At 28.4% G+C, this 25904-nt stretch overlaps 1 protein-coding gene across 1 annotated transcript in view; it reads right to left on the bottom strand.

The window, feature by feature from the left end:
* Rdl (Resistant to dieldrin) overlaps window positions 1-25904 on the bottom strand; it is a 497648-nt gene that overhangs the window by 125994 nt on the left and 345750 nt on the right. Inside the window, exon 5 of the mRNA XM_075372468.1 lies at window positions 21247-21329. Coding sequence (XP_075228583.1) covers window positions 21247-21329 — 83 coding nt within the window. The remainder of the gene's footprint in view (window positions 1-21246; window positions 21330-25904) is intronic.

Raw genomic sequence — 25904 nt, 5'->3', positions numbered from 1 at the left:
AGAAGGAAAAAGGGAAGATGCGAAAAAGGGAAAGGTAAATTTTGAGAACTTCCGTAATTTTCAGTTTTATTAAACTTTCAATTGTGTTTATTTAATCTGTATATATTCTCAAATATAGCGATGGCGAAGCTTTGCCATCGCAAAGCTTTGCTAGTTTATTATATAATATATATATATATATATATATTTATTTAACGTTTTATGGCAATAATTTTTTAGAAAAAAATAACATAAATTGCTTTTAGTATTAAAATATTTCTAATAATTATTTTAAAAAAAAGACAAAAATGGAACCGACATCAGGACTATGCATTATGCGTATATATAGTGTCCTGCCCCATTAAAGACCATATAAAATCATCTAATGTGACGCATACATATACAATATCAGGTTTCCCGCTGTCCCTACCTACCATCGGACGGCGAAAACATTTTTTTTTGTCAATTTTCAGACCGATTTTTTGTCTAAAAACGTTTTTCAACATTATGGTATCATCGCGAAAAGCAGCTGCGTCAATTTTAATAAGATTTATTTCAATCGAACTAATAGGAAAGGACAAAAGTTGCACAAAGTCATAAATTATTACCTAGGACAGCGGTATATTGCATAACAAGCTTTTTTTAAAACCTTTTCACCGTTTTTCTTTATAAACAAGCTTTTCTGTAAAATTTTATCATAATAAATTTGAATTAACTAAAATATTACAAGGAAAAGCAAATAAAAGGAGCTTATATTCTATAAAAAAATTATTTTATAGTATTAAAATGTGATAGATATTCAATTGCGATGAAACCGGTTACAAAATTTAATTTTTATTTTTAATTGATTGTCCCGACCGTAAGTATAATTTTCAACCAAATTTAAATTCAAAAGATGATTAGATCGGTTAAAAGAAAATTCTAACGGGATAAGTAAAAAAGCTACGGAGAGATTAAACAGTCGTTACTTAATAGCAATACAAACAGCTCACCAGCTGGACGTCTTACGGAGATGCTCAATGCGACTGCGCTGTGTACTGCGATGTAACAGAGCGACAGGTCTCAACAGGCAGTATTTTCTCCGTCAGTTAGCGTCCAGTCAGTTATTAGTAGTGTTTAAATAATTAATTTATAATCTGTGTATGGCTAAGTGTTGTATTATGTGGAAACATTATATAGTGTTATATAGGGTGTATTTATTTTATAGCGTATTGTATTTTTTATTACTGGACAGGTAAGTTTTGAATTTCATAGCTTTAAATTAATTTTACCGGTATCATTAACTATTTTAATGGTATATTTATTTTGTTTATACATACACACTGTAAGTTGGTGATTAAAAAAAAACACTACATTGTATGTTGATTATAAAATTACTTATTTAGTTTAAATATATTAAATTTTGTTAGTCGTTCAAGAATTAACTCATCAGAGAATCAGAGATACTAGTTTTTCTCTATTACATAATTTTTTGTGTATAAGAGACATTCCGAGAATAGCACAGCTGTAATTTTTAAGAATTTCATACCAAGTTTACCAAGTTTATTATCATACCAAATGTATTTTTTCATCGAGTCAAATGTACTGTTGTAAATAATAAGCTCATTTAAATTAAAGCTATATACAGACACTCTTTTTTTTTCTTTTTTTTTTCTGTCAATGAGTTCAGTGTAGCGATCATCCTTATTGTCAGAGAAAGCTGTTCTGACTATACTTCTTTCTTTAATCTGCCATTAGACTATAGTATTTTACCCTAATTGTAATGTAAGGAATTCAGTGTAAAATGTTTCAACATTGTCTAGGTCTGATTTTAATCTAGCGGTTACCTATATTATGTATTTTTTTTTTAATATACCAACAAAAAACTAGGTTCCAAAGAAATTATGGCTTAATTATAGAGAAAATATTTTTAACTTATTAGCCTATTGTAATTAAATTATTAGGTTGTTCAAGTAATATTTTCGGTCTTAATTTTTTTTTTACAATACTTCCGTTTTATATATAAGATGAGATTTAAAACTCATTTTATAAAATTATAATTTGAAATAAATTTTTTTTTTTAAAATGAAAAGTACATATATGAAAAAATGAAATAAAATTTTATGTACTTTTCATTTAAAAAAAAAATTTAATTTTTATTGTTGTTAATTATTATTTATTGTAGATTTCATTTTACAATCGTAGGTTAATAATTAACCACATAAATCAATATATTTAAATTAAAAAAAATGAAAAAAAAATGAGATGGAGGTCGGATTCGACCGATGTGCCTTCTCCTTGTTAGATCCAAATATTTCATTTATTAAAATTTTAATTGTTTTTAACTCTGGAACCAATGAAAATAAGTACAACTTATGAAAAGTCCAAAATCCTAATTTTTTGAATTTTGGGCTTTTTTGGACATTTTTGGTCCAGTCGATTGAGGTCAAAAGGGAAGGTGCACAACTTAAATGTTACAAAAGTACTAAATCCAAAATTTCAATATCCTCAGCTAATCGTTTTTGAGATAAATACGCACATATGTACTTAGACATTACGCCGAAACTAATCAAAATATATTCAGGGATGGTCAAAATGGATATTTACATTGAAATCTGAAAACGCAATTTGTCGCGATCATAGTACTTCCTTTACTTCGTACAAGGAAGTAAAAACGTATATTCACACCCGCTTTATTTGTTACCGTTTAATAATAAATTATATACCTGTATTTGTGTCTCAGCAATTCTACAATTCTACAATGATTAAACAAATTCAGAACTAAGAACGTTCAGATTTCGTTTTTTGAGTACAAAGTTTTAATGTGTTAGATCGATTTTTAAGATAATTGTATGCCTTCGACTGTGATTGTTGTAAATATTGTTTGATTAGCTATTAATTATATTATCTTTTATTTTACTTTTCATCGATATAAAAATAGTAGTAAACATCCAGTGTTAGATTTTAAATAATTTTATACAGTTTAAATAGGAAAATAAATATTTTAACATTAATTGGAATATATTAAATTTCTTACGATTAATTTTGTTTTATATGCTTACATTGCAGTAGGTAATTAATTTGTTAGTTTTTTAAAATGATATTCAGCTGATTTGTTTGATGATTGTGATATTCTGTATTCCTTTCTATTCTGTGCTAATATTTTAACCTCAATATATTTATTATTACATACTACGCACAACACAATTTTATCTTTCTTTGCATACATGCCAATTTCATCTTTCCTATACATGCCTCTATTATTAAATTAATCGAAACTGAATATTCTAATTCCTTGGGTCACCGACCTGTTTCATCACTTCACAATATTGTAGGGATTCTATTCTTTTTAAAATTAAATAAAAAATTAGAAACTTAAAAACACAAAAAAACCTTTATCTAATAAAAACACATAAGTAAAAACATACAACTTATTAGCTACAATTGAAATATCTAAACGAGAAAGTATATATATCGGTAAAAAATATATAAAAAAGTGGTTATTTAAATATAACATTTTTTCGTTTGTGTGCGCGCGTACCCTATTTAATTTGCGTGGGTGTGGTGGTACTAGTGACGATGCTCAGCACTAACTAATGTAATTTCTCAACTTACATAGAACAATTTTGTTTGTACGGTCGGTTTTATTGGTGTAGCCACGTGGCTTAACGCACCAGGTACCGAGTAAATCAGGGATCGAGTTCGAGATCCAGCTAGAGTTACTTTTTTACACTTTAACCGCTCACCTGTGGCGTCACAATATAGCAGACGATTCAACAACATTTTTTTGGGGTGTGATTTTGCAAAAATATTTTTGTGAAAATATTGTTGTTATTTTTTAATTTTAAACAAATGTGCCTAAAAAAATGTGACCCTAATTAGGCGAAATCCTAATTAAGTTGAAAATTTAATGGCATTGAAGCTCCATATGTAGAAATAATGTGACCAAGTTTTGTCAAAATCGGCCCAATAGTATACGAACTTCGGAAAATTTCCATCCGGTTTTTTGTGTTCTTAGGTATCAAAACCTCAAGATCCGTTGAAAACCGCATATGACTTTTGAAGCCAAGGTGCTCAACAAAGTAAAGCCACAACCAAAATTTTTAATATTAATATACTATCATTGCATTTTTGAAAAATATGACTTTTTAAAAAGTTGCGGTCATGCATCAGAGGATTTTTTAATGATTATACTCACTAAAATTGATTTAAAAGAAAATTTAAATCGAAATAAAAAAAACCATCATGGGAAGGGTCATAAGTTATTTTAGTACTTTACAAAAAAAAGAAACATTCGGGTAAATTTAATTTTTAAGCGACTGATAATTTTTAATTTTTTTAATGCAAATTTTTAATTTGATTTTTCTTTGTTTTATATTATTTTTTGCTTTTTATTACGTTCAATGTTAAATTTCAAAAATCTATTTTGACTCGCTTTGGATAAAATCTGATGTGGACACCAATGAATTCCTTGTACGCCTGTTAAATTATATTTACACATGTTTTTTAAATGAAAAGTTATATTTTTTTTTTATTGTTATTGAATTATTATTTTTTGTAAAAAAAAATTTACAATCAGAGGTTAATAATTTATTAATAAATAAGTAAAAAAAAAAAAAAAAGGTTAAAAGAAAGACGATGAAGTCCGATTCGAACCGATGTGCCTTCCCCTTGTATGATCCAAATATTTGATTAATTAAAATTTTATTTGGCTGTAATTCTGGAACCAATGAAAATAAGTACCACTCATGATGATATATTGTTGAAAATATCAGTGAGAGCTTCTGCAGTTATGAAAAAGTCAAAAATCAAATTTTTTGGATTTTAAACTTTTTGGACACTTTTGGTCCAGTCGATTGCAATCAAGGGGAGGTGTACAACTAGATGTTACAACAGTCCTAAACCAGAATTTCAACATCGTACTGGAAATCGTTTTTGAGTTACGCGAGATATATACGTACGTACAGACGTCACGCCAAAACTAGTCAAAATGGATTCAGGGATGATGTAAATGGATATTTCCGTTGAAATCTTAAAACCGAAATTTGTCGCGATCACAATACTTTATTTCGTATAAGGAAATTAAAATGAGATTCGCAGCCGCGATATTACTAAATTTAAAAAAAAATATTTTACAGCTACTTAAAAAAACTTTATCGTTTAAATCCATTTTGATGAAAATTAGAATTTACAGTTCACGGAATAAATATTTAATGATCACACAATTAGATTAAAAAATTGGAATATTTCAACTACTTAAAAATCATTTTTTGGAGATTAGAAAAAAACTGTATTCTGGGACATTCCCGGAAAGATTTGGACGTATGTGATCGGGATCGTTAATAAATATTTTGTTAATAATGTTAGGTAGGTATTTGGAGTTTGAATAGTGTAATATACATATATAAAAAATATTTTTTTTTTCATACATACGAGTATGTATATATATATATATATATATATATATATATATATATATATATATATAATATATATTTCATATTTTTTTTCAACCAAATTTAATAAATATTTTAAACTTAAGTTATATATTTTTTTCTTTTGAAATGGTTTTAATATAGGTATGTAAACCAAGCGGTGGTGATTGTAATTTGAAGGGATCTATAGAACGTAAAGTCTTTCATTTATTTAGTCCGTCGTTCTCTCTCTTTATATATGTATACGACGTCGATGAATGTGTAGTAGGGCATTGAGTTTTGAGATAGAGAAACGAGCGAGTCGTAGAATTTGTATCGGACTGTTGGGAAGCACAGAAGAAGTGAGGTTTCTATGTCACATCCAATTACTGTTTCTGCTGCAATGAAATGAATCAATTTAGTGCTGGATTCTAATTACGACGTTTAGTATTTGAATTAAAAAAAAGTTACTCTTTTCTATACGATGAAATAAAAATTTAATTTGCATGAAAGTAAAATGTTGTTGAAAAGAATCGGTCTTTAACAGAGATGTAAAATGTTACATAGATTGAAAGAAAATGTTCGAGTATTTGCACTGATGGCCTTTTAAAAATATGACCGTTATGTTTTTCAGTAATTATTATTTATATAATGACTTCAATAGATTCGGTTTTCTTCACTGTCCTTTTTTCAGTTTAAAAAAAGAAATAATTAAAATTGTAATTTAATATTTCATTATAATTTAAATTAACTTTTGTACGCAATTCAATGGATTGTGTTAGTGTCCGACTGATATGAGGTCTTTGTTGTTAAGCGTGCGTTTATGAACGCCTCTTTTTTTTAAATGTAATTCTGTTGGCGTTTTGATTCGTCGGTTACTTTTCAATGCCTGAATAGATCTCCAACATTAAAGCCTTTTTTTTCTTTCTGAACCTTATAATGAAATATATTTATAGAACATTCACCATCGTACTGGATCGTCGTTAAAACTTTAAAAAAATAATTTCTAAATGTTACCGCTACAATTTCAATTTTCTAATTTTTGAAAATAGTAATTGCCAGATTTCTACCCAGATTACATATCGATAAATGATTTAGAAATCGACTATCAAATTTCAATACTGTATATATAAAAATTTAATTCGTTCAGTTCTCCGTTCGTTTGACATTTTATTTGATAATTTTTTTAAACAAAATCTGTAAAAAAGTATTATTAACGCTCCAACTTTTGTAATAACTTACAAAAGCCATTATTTAATTGTTTTAAATTTGGGATTCATCATTCGTTCTAAATCTCCAACTTTTTATGTGCTCATCCCTTTCCACGATTGTGGAAACAGTGTTAAGGGTGAATCGTGAACTTTCTCCGCCGAAGACCACAAGTCTGCCTGTTCAACGTGAGTTAGTTTCTTTAGCCCTCAGTAGGGATTGTTCCATGGGTAAGGATATCGGTATCAGGTATGGATAACGGTATAGCGGGTCAGGCAGTAATTGACTCCTCGGCCCGGGTTAAATCTGTAGGAGGCGACTGACTGGTAGAAACCAGGCAGGATCAAAGATCCGGGGCATGTTCAACCGCCTCTCCTTTGCCCGCATGCTTTCATACCCACACCTTGTGACATATTGAATGGCGAAACTTTATAGATGGAAACTTCCACAATTTCTATGGTAGAGAGTCCACGTATAAAAATCCTTGTCCTTTGCCTTTGTCTTCGCAAGGGAAGAGAAAGAAAAGCTCGAGTTCAGTGATACAGAGAAGAAGGATCTAACTAAGTTTCGACCAAAAGGTAGGGAAGCTATGTCGAAATATTTGGTTGTAAAAGAAGAAAGAAGGGGATTTTACCAACAGACTTTTTGTGATTGCTCAAGGGATCACGGAATAATATATACAATATATATATATATATATATATATATATATATATATATATATATATATGCTGCCTATATATATATATATATGCTGTCCAGAAAGTAATTTACATTTTGAAATAAAAAAACCAACCAAATAAAAAAAAAAAATTATATACATTTGAAAGGGACAATCTTAAACTATTTCTCTACATAGTCACCATTTAAATTGAGACACTTATCATAACAATACACAAGCTTTTCAATCCCTTCTCTGTAGAAAAATACCGCCTTAGATTTTTGGCGCAAAACTTGTGATAACCAAGCTTCCCTGATACAATTTCATGCAGTGAAATTTGGAGAAAATGAAGCGAGAGTTCAGAGTTCCGTAATCGTAATGCGGCGATTTTCACGAATTTTATCACTGATTTTCATCGTCAGTTCATCAGTCACAAGGCTAGGCCGACTATTGCGGTTCTCATCATGAACATTGGTGCGGCCATTTTTAAAGTGATGTGCGGCCATTTTTTATCGGCAAATTTGCCGATAAATTTCAATTGGTTTGAGGTTTTTTGCCAGTAAAAACCTAATCATTGAACGCACTTCACAACTTGCGTAATATTCTATTGAAGCGCACATTTCAATAATTCACAACGAATAAAGTAGAAAATCACAGTCCACACGCTAAGACAGCTTGATACGTACTGAGTATAGAAACGTTTTAATGCCAAGATGGCGGCTCTATCCCCACCCATCCCACGCTAGGCACAAATGTAGTTTCTTTCTCGACCACCCTCGTATAATATTTTTAGGCATTTCTCCGAAATCGATTGAATGTTTTTTAGTGGAAAGGCAATATACCCTGGTAATTATGTGTCCTTTTGTGGTTTTTAATGTTCTATGACAAGAGTCTTTCTGGGTAAACTATCTGACAAGATTTATCTTCTGGCTAGCTGGTTAGAGATTTTTTTAGGAGAAAGAGTTTTTTTTGTTTGGATAAAGGGCTAATGACAATAGAAGTCGATGACCATACACAAAAAAAAAATATATATATTTTTTTTAAATTATTTTTTTAGTGATAGTACGCACAAAACATATATATTTCCGGTGTTAAGTGTATTATAATGATTGCCTTAAATGGTGTCCGGTTCAGATTTTCTACAACCATTATGGATATGGCAACCTATGTTTGTAGTGTAATGGCAGATTAGATTTGCAACAGATTGAGCACTCCTTACAGGAAGTAATTCAAATGGATTACCAAGGATTGACTGAATACTTTGGGGGATAATGTGTCGCAAATAAATGATTATTTAAACTGTTTAGTCATAAATTAAACCTAACCTAATACTCAGGAAATTGATTTTAATGAATTTCAGGGTGCATAATTTTATTTTTTCCAATAATTTTTACACTTAAATATTTTAAAAATATATTAAAATTTTTAGTCTGCAGTTATTTTTATATTCTATAAAACAAAAGAAATACTCTTATTATGTTTCGTAACTATATGTTATTTATTCAGTTGTTAACTGTTATTTTGTTTTTATTTTCGATTTGTCTCATTTATTTTTATCTTTGTTAATTCCCTATATACCTACTGATAATGAAAATGTTTAATAATCAAAATGAGTATATAGATTTAAATTTTTATATCGTTTTAGAAACAGTTTTTGTTAGTTTTTTATTAATATTATCTCAATAACCGTTTAACACAACTCTTTTTATATTGTAATGACAGATAATAGTACTTCGTTGTTCTATTACTTGGACAATACATTAAATGCTGGATTGTAATGATCGCTTTTCGTGCTTTTATTTGTGGTTATTGTTTTCTGTGGTGTCCTTTATAACTCCAAATTTTTTAAAATCTTTTGTGAGATGATGTTTATAAATATAATCTTTTCTATCGATGACAATTTATTGAATTTTCCCGTCTGAATTTATTATGAATGGATCATGTTTATTATTTTTTGTGGGGTGCAGTGTTTAGGACATCTTAATATCGAACGCAAATCCGATTCTGTTACATTTTTCTTTTACTTTAAAAATATACAGTCTTCGGAAATGGTAGCACATTGATAACGCTCACAGTCTTTGAATTCGAAAATATATTTCATATTTATTTGTATCATTCTAAACCAAGCCCAATTTGTTGAGAACATAGTATTTCAGTTTTTCGGAATCCTAATGATTAATATTAAAAAAAAAAATCAATCTGGAAAAGATAATTAATCGGCGAGAAATTACAATACAGAAACTACAATACAGTAAGTATTGTGATCGCGAAAAATTTCGGTTTTCAGATTTAAGCGGAAATATCCATTATGACCATCCCTGAATTCTGAATTTTGACTCAGCGTGACGTCATTACGTACGTATGTATCTCGCATAACTCAAAATCTATTAGCAGTAGGAAATTTTGGATTTAGGATTGTTGTAACGTCTAGTTTTACACCTCCCCTTTTGATTGCAATCGCTGACATTTCGACTGAACCAAAACTGTTCAAAAAAGCACAAAATTCAGAAAATTTGGATTTTGGACTTTTCCTTAACTGCAGTAATAAGCCCTCATTGAGAGCTTTTCCAAAGATATATCACAAGTGGTACTTATTTTCATTGGTTCCAGATTTAGAGCCAAATAAAATTTTAATTAATGAAATATTTGGATCTTAAAAGGGAAAGTCACATCGGTTCAAATCAGACTTCTTTTTTTTTTTAAATTTAAAAAAAAATTTAAATATATTGATTTATTAATCATTACCTCTGATTGTAAAAAAAGTCTTTACAATTAATAATAATTCAATAACAATTAAAGAAAAAAAAAAAGAAAAAATATCAGAAGTTATTAATGCAATATAATTTTATGTACTTTCATTAAAACAAAGTGTATGTGTAATTTAATTGGCGTAAAAGGAAGTCATGTGGTGTCCACATCAGATTTTTGTGTTTTTATAAGAATAATATTTTTGGTGTTTAAAAATCCAACAAACTAATGATCTGAGTGCATAGTCTAATTAAAGTTACAAATGGGAATAGTTTTTGTGTGAAACGTTTGGTGTTAGTAAAAGGGCGCGGGGATCGCGATTCCTTGAATCGGTTAATTTGATAGTTAAGGTGTATAAGTTACGGTAGGAGGTCGTGGTTGAAAGAAACTATACGAAGGCGATTGTAAGTAATGTAAATATACTGATGGAAATGTCTGCCGAGGGATTTGCATCGATGGTAACCTGACGGAGACAAAACTGATGTGTTATCAGGTTTAGAGGGTCTAAAAGACGTCCTCAGTAAAGCCCATTATGACAAGGAACGAAGAGGGCGGTGTGGCGACCGGGATCGTTACTAGGCTGGTGTCTTCTCCTACGAGGGTCAGCATGTCTAGAGATTTGCATAATGTTTGAAATTATAATAATTGTGTATTTTATTAATTTACAGACTAAATCTTGAATTTTATATTCTATTAAGTCATACAGTCGCACTTTTACATTCTTGGTATTTATATTATAAAATATAAAATAGAAGTATTTTTACTGGTAAAAAACTCACATCACAAATATATATATATATATGTATATGCGTTGTGTGTTAGTATTTTCATCTTGATTGATGAGCTTTATAGAATGGTTTACACAAAAAATTCTCCATTTTTCTTAGTTCCGAGCCGCTTTTATTTTCTTATAAAATTTATCGATGACCTACGCCTATTTGGCTTTATTTTTAACGAACTATTTATATTTATACTTATGAAAATTAGTAGATATGTAGATAATAAAAAAAAAAAGAAATGGGGAGATATTTACTTAGCTTGTCTGAAGAAAAGGGTTGAAGAAATTCTTTTTTTGTTTATAAAAATATTGCCAATGGAAGCACACTTAAAATCTGACAACGTAGTAATAGGACTTTCCCGTCTCGCGCTAAAGTCGCGTTCTAAGAAAGTCCTAAGGTGGACAACGCAAGCGAGTTGTGTATGTACCACGGTTATTCCGCTCATGCTTTTAGATTAGCTCTAGGAGCTAGTTAGGACACTAACTGTTTCGTGGCGCAGTAGCCGTTTGTGGCGCAGACATTCGGTCTTATGCTTTAGGGCGACCGAATGGGGTGGTGGCGGGAGAAATGCCAAGCAAACCAACCAATCAACTGTAGGTTGTTTCTAATGCACAGCTTAAACACATACACACAGAACTTAATTTAAAATATTTTTTCGTTTATTTAATTCAATGATTCTAACTAAACGCGCATGATTCTAACTAAACCGTACTTAATTCGCTCGTATGTGGCGGTACTAGCGACGGTAGTAAACTAACTAAACTAATGTAATTTCACAACTTACATAGAACATATTTCGCTTGTACGGTCGGCAGTCTGGCGTAGGCACGAGGCTTAACACACCAGGTACCGAGTCAACCGGGTGATCGATTTCGTGAACCAGCCAGGCCGAGTTATTTTTTACACTTTAAATGTTATTCTTTTATTTAATTCTACCGTTCACCTGTGACGTCAGAACATAGCAGGCGACAACTATATTATTTGGGATGGGTGCGATTTTGAAAAATTTTTCTTCGCAAATATTATTATTCTTTAATTGTTAACAACTGTACCTAAGAAAAATATGACCTCAATTAGGCGAAATCTCGAGATACTTGAGGGTGACCTTGATTTACAGCCTCATCCTTTTGACCGTTTGAAAATATAATGGTATCATATATAGAAACAATCTGAACAAGTTTGGCCAATATCGGTCAGTAGTTCTGGAGACTAGGTGATTTAGAGGCCAACACAGAACACACACACGTACACTAACACCCGGAAAATTTCCATTCGGTTTTTTTTTCTTTATTGTTAAAACGTTAAGATCCGGTGGAAACCGTATACGCCCAAACTGGACCGATTACAATAGTTTCCCTTCTAAATCTATAGCTCTGCTATAGCACTATCTAGACGGGAAAGTAAAAATTTACTTAATATATGCATTTTTTAAAACGTTGGACTGTTTCTGTTTTTTTTTTTCGAAACTGATGCATTAGAAAGATGAATGGTGATGATACGTTCAACCCTTTTTAAAGGAAAATGCTCCTTACAATATAAAAAATAGTACTTTATAAATATTTTTCGCTTCAAAATATCGAATTGAATCATTACATTTTTTTTTTGTAATAGAAATTTTCCGGATTTTTGTTTTTGTAAACGTTTTAGGCATAACTCCAAAAATACTAAAATCTTTGTTACAAAATTCTACAATGCGTAGATTTATTAGTATATGTGTTTCTTGGTAATATGAATTTTCAATATTGAAACTAACGATTTTAATAATATAATTAGGGAATCATTCTATTTAAATTCTTGTAAAACTTTAAGTTGATATTAAAGAAGTTGTAAATATTGGAAGTTGTATTAAACTTCATTTTATTTTCATTTTTTGAACCTCTTTCTTCACTTTTTAGGTATATAAGTATCTCAAAATCGTAAAATTGTTATTTTTTCAATCTGTAGGCTTTAATTGCTAAAAAAGTTTTTTTTTGTTAAAATTAACCTAAAGTGTTGTAATTTTGTGGGGTTTTATGTATTAAGATTCGTAAGGTAGAGTACTTTAGTATAAGATTTAATTTTTGTTAATTTTAATTAATACATTTTTAATTTTGTTTACTAAATCATTTTATAACGTTTTTCTTATGTTCTTTATCTCTATTAAATAAATACAAAAATCGGTAAGAACGTTAAAGTAATATTAATAAAGCAGGTAGAAGGATATCGATAAATGAATATCAACGTTAGGACTTTCACAAAGTCCTGTTATTAGAATATCATTGAACAAAAAATGCATTACAATATCATCTATCCTTCATGATCAAGGGTTTTTTTTTAACAATAATACCCAAAAGGACTTTTCAGTTAATTTTATTTATTTCCGAGAACTTATATTAAATATAACACGTTTAAACTTTTTATACGGTAATATAAACAATTTTGAAAACTTTGCGATGTTTTCAAAGGTTTTTTTTGTAGCTCAATTAGAATCAAACTGCTACGGAGATGTAACTGTGCTTAAGTAGCATGATAATTTGTCTTTTTTGATTTATTAAAGCCTGGAAATGAGTGGTTGAACAAGAAATTAACTGTATACCGTTTATTTATGTATATATTTTAAAGAATATTTTGAATTTAAAAATATATTAAGCGTTGAAGTGGGTTAAATATAATTTAAGTAGTTACATTACGTTTATTAATGTTTATTTAATTAATTGTTTTAAATTTTATAAATTACTTATTATTACTAATAACAATTTTAAACATTTATTTTTATTCTTAGTATTAAATATACTGAACAAAAGTAAAGAGGTTTGCTTAACGGTTGTTGAAATAAAATATAAAAAAAGATACGTTGAAGAACCATTAAAAATACATCGTAACTAGATGTGCGATCGATTTTAAAACAATAATCAGTGAAGATCTAAAGGATTTAATTATAAATAACAAAAGGAAAGAAAAATAATTACGATAAAACCAAATTAATAAATAAAACCGCATTTACAAAATATTACAAAACAATTCTGTTAAAAACTAAAAAATAGCTGACAACACAGTTGTAGGACTTTTCCGTTACGCGGATTTTCTCTGATGATCGCACTAAAGCGCGTGGGCGTACCGTATTTCATTCGCACGGGTGTGGCGGTATTAGTACTTTAAATACCTTTTTACCCTTTAAATATTATTCATTTGTTTAATTCTACCGCTTACCTGTGACGTTATAACATAGCAGACGACTATAGAAACCCACCGGGTTGGTCTAGTGGTGAACTTGTCACCACAAATCAGATGATTTCAAAGTCGACAGTTTTAAGGTTCAAATCCTAATATCCAAAGGCAGTTACTTTTATACGGATTTGAATACTAGATCATGGATACCGGTATTCTTTGGTAATAGGGTTTCAATTAACCATATATCTCAATGATTGTCGATCTGAGACTGTACAAGACTACACTTCATCTACACTCATACATATCATTCACACTCATCCTCTGAAGTGTAATACCTTACGGTAGTAAGGTTTGTCGATCTGAGATTGTCTCAGATTGTCGATCTGAGACTGTACAAGACTACACTCATACATATCATTCACACTCATCCTCTGAAGTGTAATACCTTACGGTAGTTCCGGAGGCTAAACAGAAAATGAAAAGACGACTACAGCAGCTTTACCTCAATGCTATACTAGCGTTCCTTGTGGTAGGAGGGGGTTCTAATGGTGCAGTATACCCACTAAGCCAGTAAGTAGTTTATTTAGAGCATTTTTTGGGATGGGGATGCGATTTTGCAAAAGTTTTTTAAAATATTATTTTTTAATTTTTAACAAATGTGCTTAAAAAAATAACACCATAATTAGTCGAAATCTCGAGATACTGAGGGTGACCTTACTCTACACCCTCATCGTCTTGACTTTTTAAGTTGAAATTTAATGAAAACAATGCACCATAAAATTAATCTGACCAAGTTTGGTCTTAGTCGGCCGAATAGTTACAAAGATATAGGATGATTTAGAGTACAACACCGAAAACATACACACACGCGCTCGCGCGCGCGCGTACGCGTACACGTACATACGAACATCTGGAAAATTTTCATCCAATTTTTTGGGTTTCTTAGGTGTCAAAACGTAAATATACAGTGAAAACCGCATATGCCCAAATTTCCTTCTCAAGCTACAGCTCTGCTATAGCGCTAGATGGGAAAGTAAAAATAATATAACTTCAGTGTGAACAGTTCAAGTTTAGTAGTCTACAGTATATAAATACAATTTATTTAACTTATTTTTCCTGAACTGTCTGAGTTATTTAATATTACGTATTATATAAATACAAATTATTATTTCTCCCTATCACATACAACTTTTTATACAGTAGTTATACATTTTAAGAAAATGTTTAATTAATATTTTTCTCTTAAAAATGTAAAACTGATCTTTACTTAATCTTAAGATTATATTTAAATATGTATAACACGAACATGTTATTTACTGTTATTTGTTTTAACATTTCTAAGCTAATGGATAACATCATATAATAATAATAATGATATTTCTGAAAATATAAATTCAGATGTGTGTTAGTTTTATAATTTATGCTTTTTAATTCTCACATTTACCACGCCTGTAACCAAGGTCATTTTTATTTTTATCTGATTTTATTTCATATTTTATATTCATTTACATTCTAAATTAACTTATTCATTATAAGTGTTAAATGGTGAAGAAAATAGTGTTCTTTTAACTCATTTTTTATAATACTCTCTCTCTCTCTCTCTCTCTCTCTCTCTCTGTGTGTGTGTGTGTGTGTGTGTGTGTATCCATAGGTGAAATAAATTTTATGTTGAAGGATTAAAATAGTTAACATAAACACGGTTAGTTATTTGCTCATTTATTGTGAAATATTATAAAATCGGTGGTATTTCAAATTAAAAATATTAGTGATTCTGATTTCTCCTTTCTTGATTGACTGAACCACAGTCAGTTCAAAAGTTTATATATAATATATATATATATATTTTTTTTTTCACTTTCTTGTGGCCGTAATTTTTCGCCAAACACTTTCAAATTGATACATATAATATAACGACCCAAAATCTCGGTCGAGTTCTTTAATGGGCAAAATCAGACCATGGGAGTGAAAATGGGACGGCTTTTTCTAAAAAACAAAATATCTCTACAACTTTCCTATCAAGTAAAATATCAAATTCGTTTAAAGTTCTTACAATTCTTTGGATAAGGGCCAAAAACTTATCTAAATAAAGGTTTTTGATATTACCAACCTTTGGCCCAGGGGGTGGAAAAAATGAGGTTTTAAGACAAAATATCATACCTCTCTTAATAGGCACAGTATCGAATCGATTTAAAGTGATCGTTAGTCCTCTAAACATTACCTAAAAAATTTGTCTGAAAGAATTTTTGATATGACCAACCCTTACGAGAAGGGATGACCAAAATATTTCTGGAATTGTAAGAAGATGGGGCTTGTCGTATGTTAAACATGTGAAACTTTTTTAACATGCAACCATTCTCGTATTGAGTAAATTTGAAGTTTTTTTCTTAACTTTAAGGTGGAAATCTTTTTTATCTTCTACTTAGCACCGGTAAAATCTACCTCCGCCTTCCGGCGTGCCGAAAGAAATTTTTTTTTTATATTATAGAGAACATTTTTTCATAGTCATATATAGCCTGATGTTATTCTGATACTCAAAGTATTTTCATACGAAAATTCAAGAAAATTATAAGATATGTCCAGATAAATTTAAGGTAAATCTGTGGATCAACAGTTTATTTGGTAAGTAAATTGCTCCATTAAACGAGCTCATTTTTACATGTTTTCTTACTTTTTATATATGAAAAAAGATAATGAAGCTAAAATTTTTAAAGGTTTTTAAGGTAGATTTAATTTTAAAGAATATATTATTTCTTAAACCTATTTTTTGACTTTATTTATACTTCCCATTGGAAAATCCCTATTTTCTTAATTCCTTTTTACTCGGGTGGCATATTGAATATATCTGCAAGAGTAATTATACATATATAAAAAAAAACATGTATTTATTGTTATGGTTTATTCAAATATAAACAACAGACGGTTTCACTGGCAGAGGGATCATTTAAACGACTCGGAAGAACTTTATAATAACATTATTTTACAATAATTTTTGGGTTTGAGACAACTACGTTGGTAAGAAAAATGTAACTACGTTGGTAAGAAAAATGTATTTAATAAATTTTTAAATGATGAAAAACGAATTTTATGGGCTGTTTTTACAGACTAAAAAATTTTGTTTCACTGTATGACTACAATACAATAATTTCAAATAAACCTACGTAAAATCGTCTAATAAAAACAAAATCGTTTCGGATAAAAAACTCACAATTAAAAATAAATGTGTAATCATTTTTAAAAAAAATATATATTAAATAAAAATTTACGTGATTATCGTAACGATTTGTTCTTATTTACGAAAATATATTTTTAATGTTACTTTATCCTTCTTTCCTTTAAATAATGGTTATAATGGTATAAGCTTTTTCATTTTATGTTGGCATCACTATAGAATTTTAGAATGAATTTATGCGTAAGATAAATAGCGTTGGTTTCGGTTCCATACTTCCTAAAAGGCACTTGTGTATATTTCATTTGGCATGGGAACGAAAACTGTCTTTTTTCCTCTTTTTAAGTTAAAAAACAGTGATATAAATGAATTCAATTTGTAGATTTATAAATTGGTCAAAGAAAATCAGTAATTACATGGGATAAGAATTCTATAAAAATAAATTATATTGATTAAGGCTGATTAGATATTACATTAAAATAAATAAAGTTGTTGAGCAAATTTTTAGATTAATATTATTTTACTTTTAGTTTATAATAAATAAATATTAAAACGTTATTCGCATTTTAAACAATCTATATTAGTATTCTTTTATCTTGTGAATGTATTTTACTTGTAAAAAAAAAATATAATAAATGTAAGGTTTAAAATTTACACCTAAATCGTAAATAAAAAGAATGATTTCTTAGCAACATATTTAGAGAAAGATACTTTTTTTTTAATCAAACTAATATTTAAGTATTCATGGGTTTAACAAGCAAAAACAACACCGCTAAAGATTTCTTTAAAAAAATATTTCATTTCTTTTAATACTACTTATCACCTTTAATTCTAATCAAGAACAGTTTAAATGTAATAAATTTATTTATAATATTATGAATTACAAGATAAAAAAAATTACAGTAGCATTTATACGTATTTTTAGAATGACAATCATTCATGGATTTCTGTTTTCGAAATAAAATATGAGTAATAACTTCTGCTTTGTAGGTTAAGTGGGCTACCTTTCATACTGTATTTTTATCAACCATTTGAAGTTTTTGTGATGTTGCTATGTGTCTTATGTGTAAGATTTGCGCCTTAGATATCGAATAAAATAATTTTATTTTGTTGAAAATTATTGTTTCTTATACTTTAAGTGCTATTTTATCGGCTTATGTTAAAAATGTTTCACTTTTTTGTAGGTTTATTGTTTATAAAAGCATTTTAAAAGTTAAATATTAAAATTTTCGAAGTTTAGTTTGAGATAAAATAATTCTAGAAAGTTTGAATGAGCGATAAACCAGTATAAAATCAACGTAACTTCTTTAATTTTTTACAATCGGGAAATATGGAGTATTTTGAAACATTTTAAAGGAAAATTTCGAGAAATTTGGTAAATTTTAATATATTTTACCGGAAACTGACAATACGAAACATCATTATCGATTCCTAAAATTCTGAGCCTAAAATTTTTGAGGTTATTTTAAATGATGAAAAATAAATTTTATGATTTTCTTTTTTTTGTTTGTTAATAATAAATTAAGGTAAATTAAAAATTTACTTTAACCCGAGGTTACCACCCAAGTGGTTTATCTTTCCTTACTTCGGCCATCTAATATAATAACTGCACAACTGCACGTCAACATACTCCGCTGAACTATAGATGATGATCAGCCCTACCGTGATACCGTTACTCTGTTCATCGCAGTCTGGACATATTCGTATCGTTATACTACTAACGAAATGTCCGTTAACATCAATACACTTAAAAGAAAACAACTTTGAGTGATCCCTTTAATATTTAAAATAGTTTAAATGTTCCAAAAACGAATAAATAGTGTAAAACAACAAATAAACAAACCTCTTTTGTGAAAAACTATCATTTTTTCATTCCTTATTTTAATTTACCCTTGTCTTATAATTATTGGTCGTAGGACTTGGTATTTGAATTCTCCATAACAAGCAAATCACAAAAAGAGTAAACACACGCACACACACACACACGCGCGCACGCGCACACAATAATCTCAATACTGGATACTAAAAATTATAAACAATTTCTGAACTAACAGGTTTTTTTTCTTTTATAAAGAATTATTATTAGCATACTAATTTTTGGTAATAAGAGAAATTATATTTTTTTGTTCAGTTTTTGTAGTATTTTTAATACTGCTATTTGGAATTGTGCGATTCTAATGAATATTAGGTATAATATTTTTCAAATGACTTGTATTAATCTGTTTTAGATATTTGGTACATTGCAATTAGATGAATTGAAATGTGAACGGCGAAAACCAAACTTATTAGGAACCCTACGAAACTGAATATAACCTAAAATCTTACACGTTCAAATGAAATTAAAAAAACCAACCCCTCATTGAATAAAAATAAAGAACTAAAAAAAAAAAATTATTAACTGTAAACTACAGTAATAGTTAAATCTTTCATTAACATTTTTATATTGTTTTTTGCTCTTTTTAGACTTTGATAGTTAAGTATTTTTTTTTTAATAATAACTGTGATTATTCTTTTCTTATCTATCCAATGTGAATTATTTTGATTGTCATCGTGACCAGTTTAATTTCAGAAGCAACATTACTAAAAGGTTCATCTTAAATTTTAATGAAGTACCACCCCATATTCATTATTTAGAAGTTAAGTTTTTAATTCTGGGTCTTTCTTCCAGATTAATACCTCCAGCATAATCAAAAAATATTATCCAGTCTATAGTAATAAAAGCGTTTATATTACTAATGTTGGTTGATGTATACATAAATTATTAGACAAAATTAATCGCTTTGAACTGGTTTGCTTTTTTTCTATAATAAATATATTAAAAAATATTATGCATACATTTTTATTATCCATAATAATTTTTTTATTGTTCTTTTTTTTAATTAACGCCACATATTTATTTTCTGTTGCACATAAAATGTTTCACATTAAATAAAAATTAATTTAATAATGACACGGTTTTCAATTAAGTTTATTATCCTTCTGTAAATCAGTTTCTATGAAAAATATTCATGAAAAATTTCACATACTCGTATTATTATTAACATCGTAAAAAATCATTTGATAAGTTAGTTTAAAAAAATATAATTTAAAATATTACTGAATAAAATTTATACTGATTTGTCTTATTAAAATGAAACATTGAAACCTACTAAAATGAGACTGTGAAACCTACTAACAGAAGGATTAAATAAATTTGCTAAGAAAAACCTGCACTTCTTTTTAAACTCCAACTTATTACAGTATTGAATAAAAAATAAAAATCTAAAAAAAATTACAAAATAATTTGTTATTAAATGAGAAACTTATTAAAAAATCAGTTTTATGATTTCATTAAACGATGTGTAATGATTTTATTAAAATGAAAACCATTTTTTTTTTAATTGAATACAATGTTCTTTAATTTTTAGAGTGAAAGTAAAATAATTTTTATTTTATCTTTTATAGAAAATAAAAATTAATTTGTATTAATTTATTATCCACAATTATCCATTACTTTAATAATAATTTACTATTACTTAAATAATAATTTATTTATTCATATATCGGTAAAAACAGGCTGAGGCCCGGTAATAGTTACTGTAAACGATGATAAAAGATTTTTGAACCGTGTGAAAATTGCCATGCTAACCCCGGGATTAAACCCAGACTAATAACAGCGAAGTATTATAATAATAATAAAACAATAAAAATGGCTTTCATTTTAAACTAATAAATTATCAATTTTGTCTAGAGGTAAGTAGTAACGGATTTTATGTCTGATTTTTTTCAGTTTTGTACACTTATTTAAAATTAAAAGAAAAAAAAATCAATTACATTTAGTAAAAAATGTGTACAATACAAAATACTTAAAAAAATTTTGAATAATATCTCTGTGAGCTTACGAAACATATTAATAAAATTAATAATATATAAAAATGTTTAAAAAAATACGGAATCTTATAAACTTCTATTAGTATTCCACCGTATAAATTATACATGTATTTTTTGTTACGCTAACAGGTGAAATCTTAAAAATGATATTTAAGAAAAATAAATTACACATTTATAAATAAATTTAAATCGATAATTGTACACATTTTTTTTGTATATTTTTGTCATTTTATTAGATTATACATAAATTAATTATATAAAAAATAAAATTGTAATTAAAAGACTACTCACAGCTTTCTATTTCGATATGACAGAGCTGTCGATCCATTGGAAAATACTGAAGATTCATCGGGCAAGAGGCGGTAATTGTTAACCTGTAAAGAAATGAAAAAAATTCAATTATTAATTCTTGTTTTCAGAATCAAGCTCAATCAAAATAACTTTATCAAAATTTTATTAAATTTTTTATTTAAATATTTAATAAATATGTATTTATTTACTAACGTACACGTAATAAAAGATATCGGTTGGAGTTTCTCCCATTCGTCGTTGGGGTTAGCCCCTTCCAACTTCTCACTTTCCCTCATTACCTCATCGATCAAATTGTTCTCAAGCCACACCCTCTCACGACCTCTATGATATAACGCTACTCGTTTAATGCGCTATTTGTAAATGGACTTAGGTGTGAAAGTGGTAGAATGAAGGTGTAATTTCTTATTTATTCTAGTGCAGATGGTAGAGAAAGTAGCTTTTTCCTTCTCAAAAAAGTTTTTATTTGGGTATTGACTATATTATGGTTTAATGCTATGTAAGTCCTAGGGCCTAATTAAAATAACTCTTCTCAATTTGCAGGCAATTATAAATGCATAAAACATTGTTATAAATAAGAAAAGTCTCCTCCAGGTTTTCTTTCTTTCTCGATGTTTGAGGATTTCCAAGTCGAAAAATATTGAAATTTTGTTTAAAACATTTCGTAAATAATGTTTTAACTGCAACGATGAAAATTGGTGTAGTAAGTTGCATTTTAAATGGGAATGATTCTACAAAACTTTTGAAAACGTCGGATTAGCGGGTGTGCAGCCATTGATGTTATGATATTTTTTAATGGGGGATGAATTTTTGAAAAAATAAAAAGTAGGAAGTGGCTTCTTTTAGCTTTTTAAGAAAATATACGATATAATCTTTGAAACACGAAACATGGCTTTCTTCCTTATTATACTTATTAAAAACATCTTCAATACAAACTGTTTTTAAAGAAAATTAAGGGCTGTTTATTGCACTGTTTCAAAATTTTGCAATTTAATTTGTATAAATTTTAATAGCGATTTAGATTTCATGCTTAATTATTATTTTGTTTTAAGTGGTTTAGTTAACCTTCATTATTTAATCGGTATAACCTTATTTTAAAATTAGGTATCAATGAAAATAAAAATTTTTGTGAAACGAAATTTAATTCTTTTAAAACAAATCATTTTAATGATTTCACACAATTGACTACCAAAGTTATTTCAATAAATAACATTTTTGTCTGTAATCTGCTGATATAATATATATATATATATCAACATATATATATATCAACATATATATAATATATGTTGATTTGTATATATTTATAGAATAACTAAAATTGAACGAAGTGAAACGATGATACGATGGGTAACACTAAGTTGATGAAGTTTCACCTCAAACCATATAAAGTCACCAAGGTCCAACACGTCTTTACTATTGTCTAGAAGGTTTATAGCTGTAGTTACACGTAGTTGTTTAGCCGCAATTTACATTTTGTACCGAATCGCTGTATTTCTTCTCGAACACATGGTAAACCCAGATATTCGTACCACTGTATCTTACGAACCAAGGCGCCTCTGTTAAAGTGTCTCCTGCTCAGCAACCAGTACGTTTCCTTTAACTTAATATTTTCCTTTAACTTAATATTAAATTGTTTTCTCTTTTCCCTTGCATGAACCTTCCCAGTCAGACAACGATCAAGATGAAGGCCAAAGTACTGTTCATTTTGAGCATGTGGTGTAAAAACAGCATAGAGGTGACCTGTGGACAGTCTCCTCTCCTCATTGAGAATGTCACATGATTCGACTTCGCTTGATTAACCTTAATCTTCCATTTGGATAACCATTCGTTGATTTGATCCAATTCAGATTGTAGTTTATTTTAAGCAGAGTTGGTGGATCAAAATCAGCAGCCAGAATAGCCGTGTCATCGGCAAATGAAGCGACAGTGACACAGTCCGTAGTCGGAAGATCCGCTGTGACCTAACTTTGTGCAGGAATATTAGTATGTAATTTTATGGATGCCTCCAACATGTGATTGTATGATATAATATTTACTTATGGTTTCTTTAATACTGTAATCGACTGTAAATTTTACTTTGTGAGAAATATACATATATTGGTTAATTGATTTTTAAGAAATTTACCTTCCTAATGTTTAATGATAATCGTACAAGTTATTAGTAATAGAAGGATTTTAAAGTCGTACGATAATGCAGTATCTACATTAAAAAATATATAAATAAAATTATATGAAATGTAATGAAGGATTTGAAAATTATAATAAATAAATTAGAAATGAAAGAAAGATATTTGTATGTATTACGTATAAAAACCGTTTTTACCAGTCCATTTATTACGAGGAGATATCATCTTAGCAGACAAGATAATAGTAACTTAAATCGGAATAAAATCAAAATAATAAAATAGCTGATACATTAAACAATGTCCACTTCTGATCGATGAGAAGTTTGAAAGGGTAGGCTTTTGATCGGTTGAACACCTGTATATTAATGAAAAATCTGTTATACAATGACCCTCATTAGGAGGTAGGTTCCAGCCGCGTAATTCATACGATATAACACAGCCATAGAGAAAAATATTTTTAGTAGAAATAGAGGAAAATAGCGACCGATTAAATAATACAAAATATTACACTCAATTATGTACATATAGCAAATATTTTGCATTTTATTCTCCAGACTTACTATTATATCACCAATCGTTTTAAAAATTCACAATTGATCTAATATAACGTGAAAATTGGTCTAATATGAAAATTTAGAACAGAAATAATTATTATAATGAAGATTTTCCTGTTTTCGGCTCAGTGAGAAAACCAGCGGTAATCACTTCAAAACTTTCTTTAAGATCTTTACTTTTCCGTAGCATGGCATGGCATGCTTATTATTCTTATTAATAAATAAACTGTTTCTGTTTTGTGTCAGGTGTCCTTAAACCTTTGCGGTTATGATATAACAAACGATGAATTTAAACTGTCGACGTAAAATCGTTTACCGATATTGTTCTATTCCCATTCTGGATAGTAACGCTTTTATCTCCCAAGAGATTTTGAATGGGATGGGGGAGTTGATGTCTAGAGGGGGAGTCTTGAGTTATTCTCTGGGTGTGATGTTCTATCTCGTTCTGTGATTTCTCTTCGGGTAGATCGTTTTTTAAAACCGCCTTGCCCTTTTCTTTATCTTGACTTCTTTTCTCCATTTTCAATTCTTTGGAGTAGGAATTGATTTTGAGGCTTACATTTCCTGTCCAGTAGCCGCCTATTAACCCAATGATTACGAATTAAATAATGTCAGAATCGTATTCTTTACTAATATAAATATAATACCCCTATATTGACCTCCCATTATAAATTTAGAAAACATATTTTGTTAAGTATAAGCTAAATTAATTGAAAAAAAAAAAAAAATATATATATACAATTTTTATACTGGGTTTTTAGATTATGTTCAGCTAAATATGATAATTAGTGAGTCTCAGCGTTAGGGGCATGAAATTTATATATCAGTGCGTTTGCACTATATTAAAATACAAATTTTATAAATATTCATTAATTTCTAAGTTTTTATATTTAAGTTGAAATAAAATTAACAAAAATGTATATTTTAGTCAAAAAATGTTATTACAGAAACACTATGTAAGTATAAAAGAAAAATTTAATATGGAAAAAAAGTTAAAATGACCAAAGTTAATATTTTAACAAGAAAAAAGTTTAATTAGACTGTACTCTAAAACAAAATATAAACTTGTATTAGGTAAACTTTTATTTTTTTTTTATAAACTTATCTTTCTGTTGGTAGAGATTTTATAATTATTGAATAGTTTGAGTTATTGTCTTTAATTACATTTATGATACTCGAATTCTAAACAGATTTATTAACATGGTGAGTTTTATTTTTGTTTTAATCCTGAAAGTTGTAATAATTATTCAAGAGGTTTAATTTTATTTTTCAACTGAGATTTTTTAAATAAAATACCTTTTATTTTGTTAAAAATAATTTAAAAAGAAAAGTAGTATTAAAATTAAAAGCTTTAAATTATTATTGCTATTATATGTTATAATTAAATAGATAATCAGTTACATTTTTTAAACCGATTGGATATTTTTTTTACCGGTTTAAAATTATAGAAAATAGTAGAATTTTGTGTTACTGTATATTAGCTTCATTTCAAGCTTTACATGGAGAATCATCTAATCCATATTCAGTATTTGGGGAGTTAGGTCATTAAATTGAACACACTTTGTATGCGGTTACATCGATCTTTAGTCTGAATAATCTCGCAGCAAAACAATCACGACTTGTCTGAATAGTTTGTCAATTATTGATTGTTCTCTTATCTGATAAGGTCGTGATGTTGATTACATATACGTCTATTTATATAACAATATATATATATATATGATATTAGGTCGCAATAAATTAATATTTCCTTTGTTATAAGTACAATGTTTATCAACTGATTTTTGATAGAAGTAGATAAGATATTGAGATAATATTAAATGCTCACATCTAATTGTTTTAACCAAAATTCTGTTTGTTTTTCTAATTGTATAAATTTTATATTCATTTTTGGGAGGTCTAGTATTGTAGTCGAACACAAAGTATGTACACCATTGTTTGGTTATGTGGATCGAAG

This window comes from Lycorma delicatula, chromosome 8, assembly GCF_047948215.1.
Source record: "Lycorma delicatula isolate Av1 chromosome 8, ASM4794821v1, whole genome shotgun sequence".
Classification (NCBI taxonomy): domain Eukaryota; kingdom Metazoa; phylum Arthropoda; class Insecta; order Hemiptera; family Fulgoridae; genus Lycorma; species Lycorma delicatula.
The sequence above is the reverse complement of the archived record's forward strand: the minus strand, read 5'-3'. Positions and strand labels throughout refer to the sequence as shown.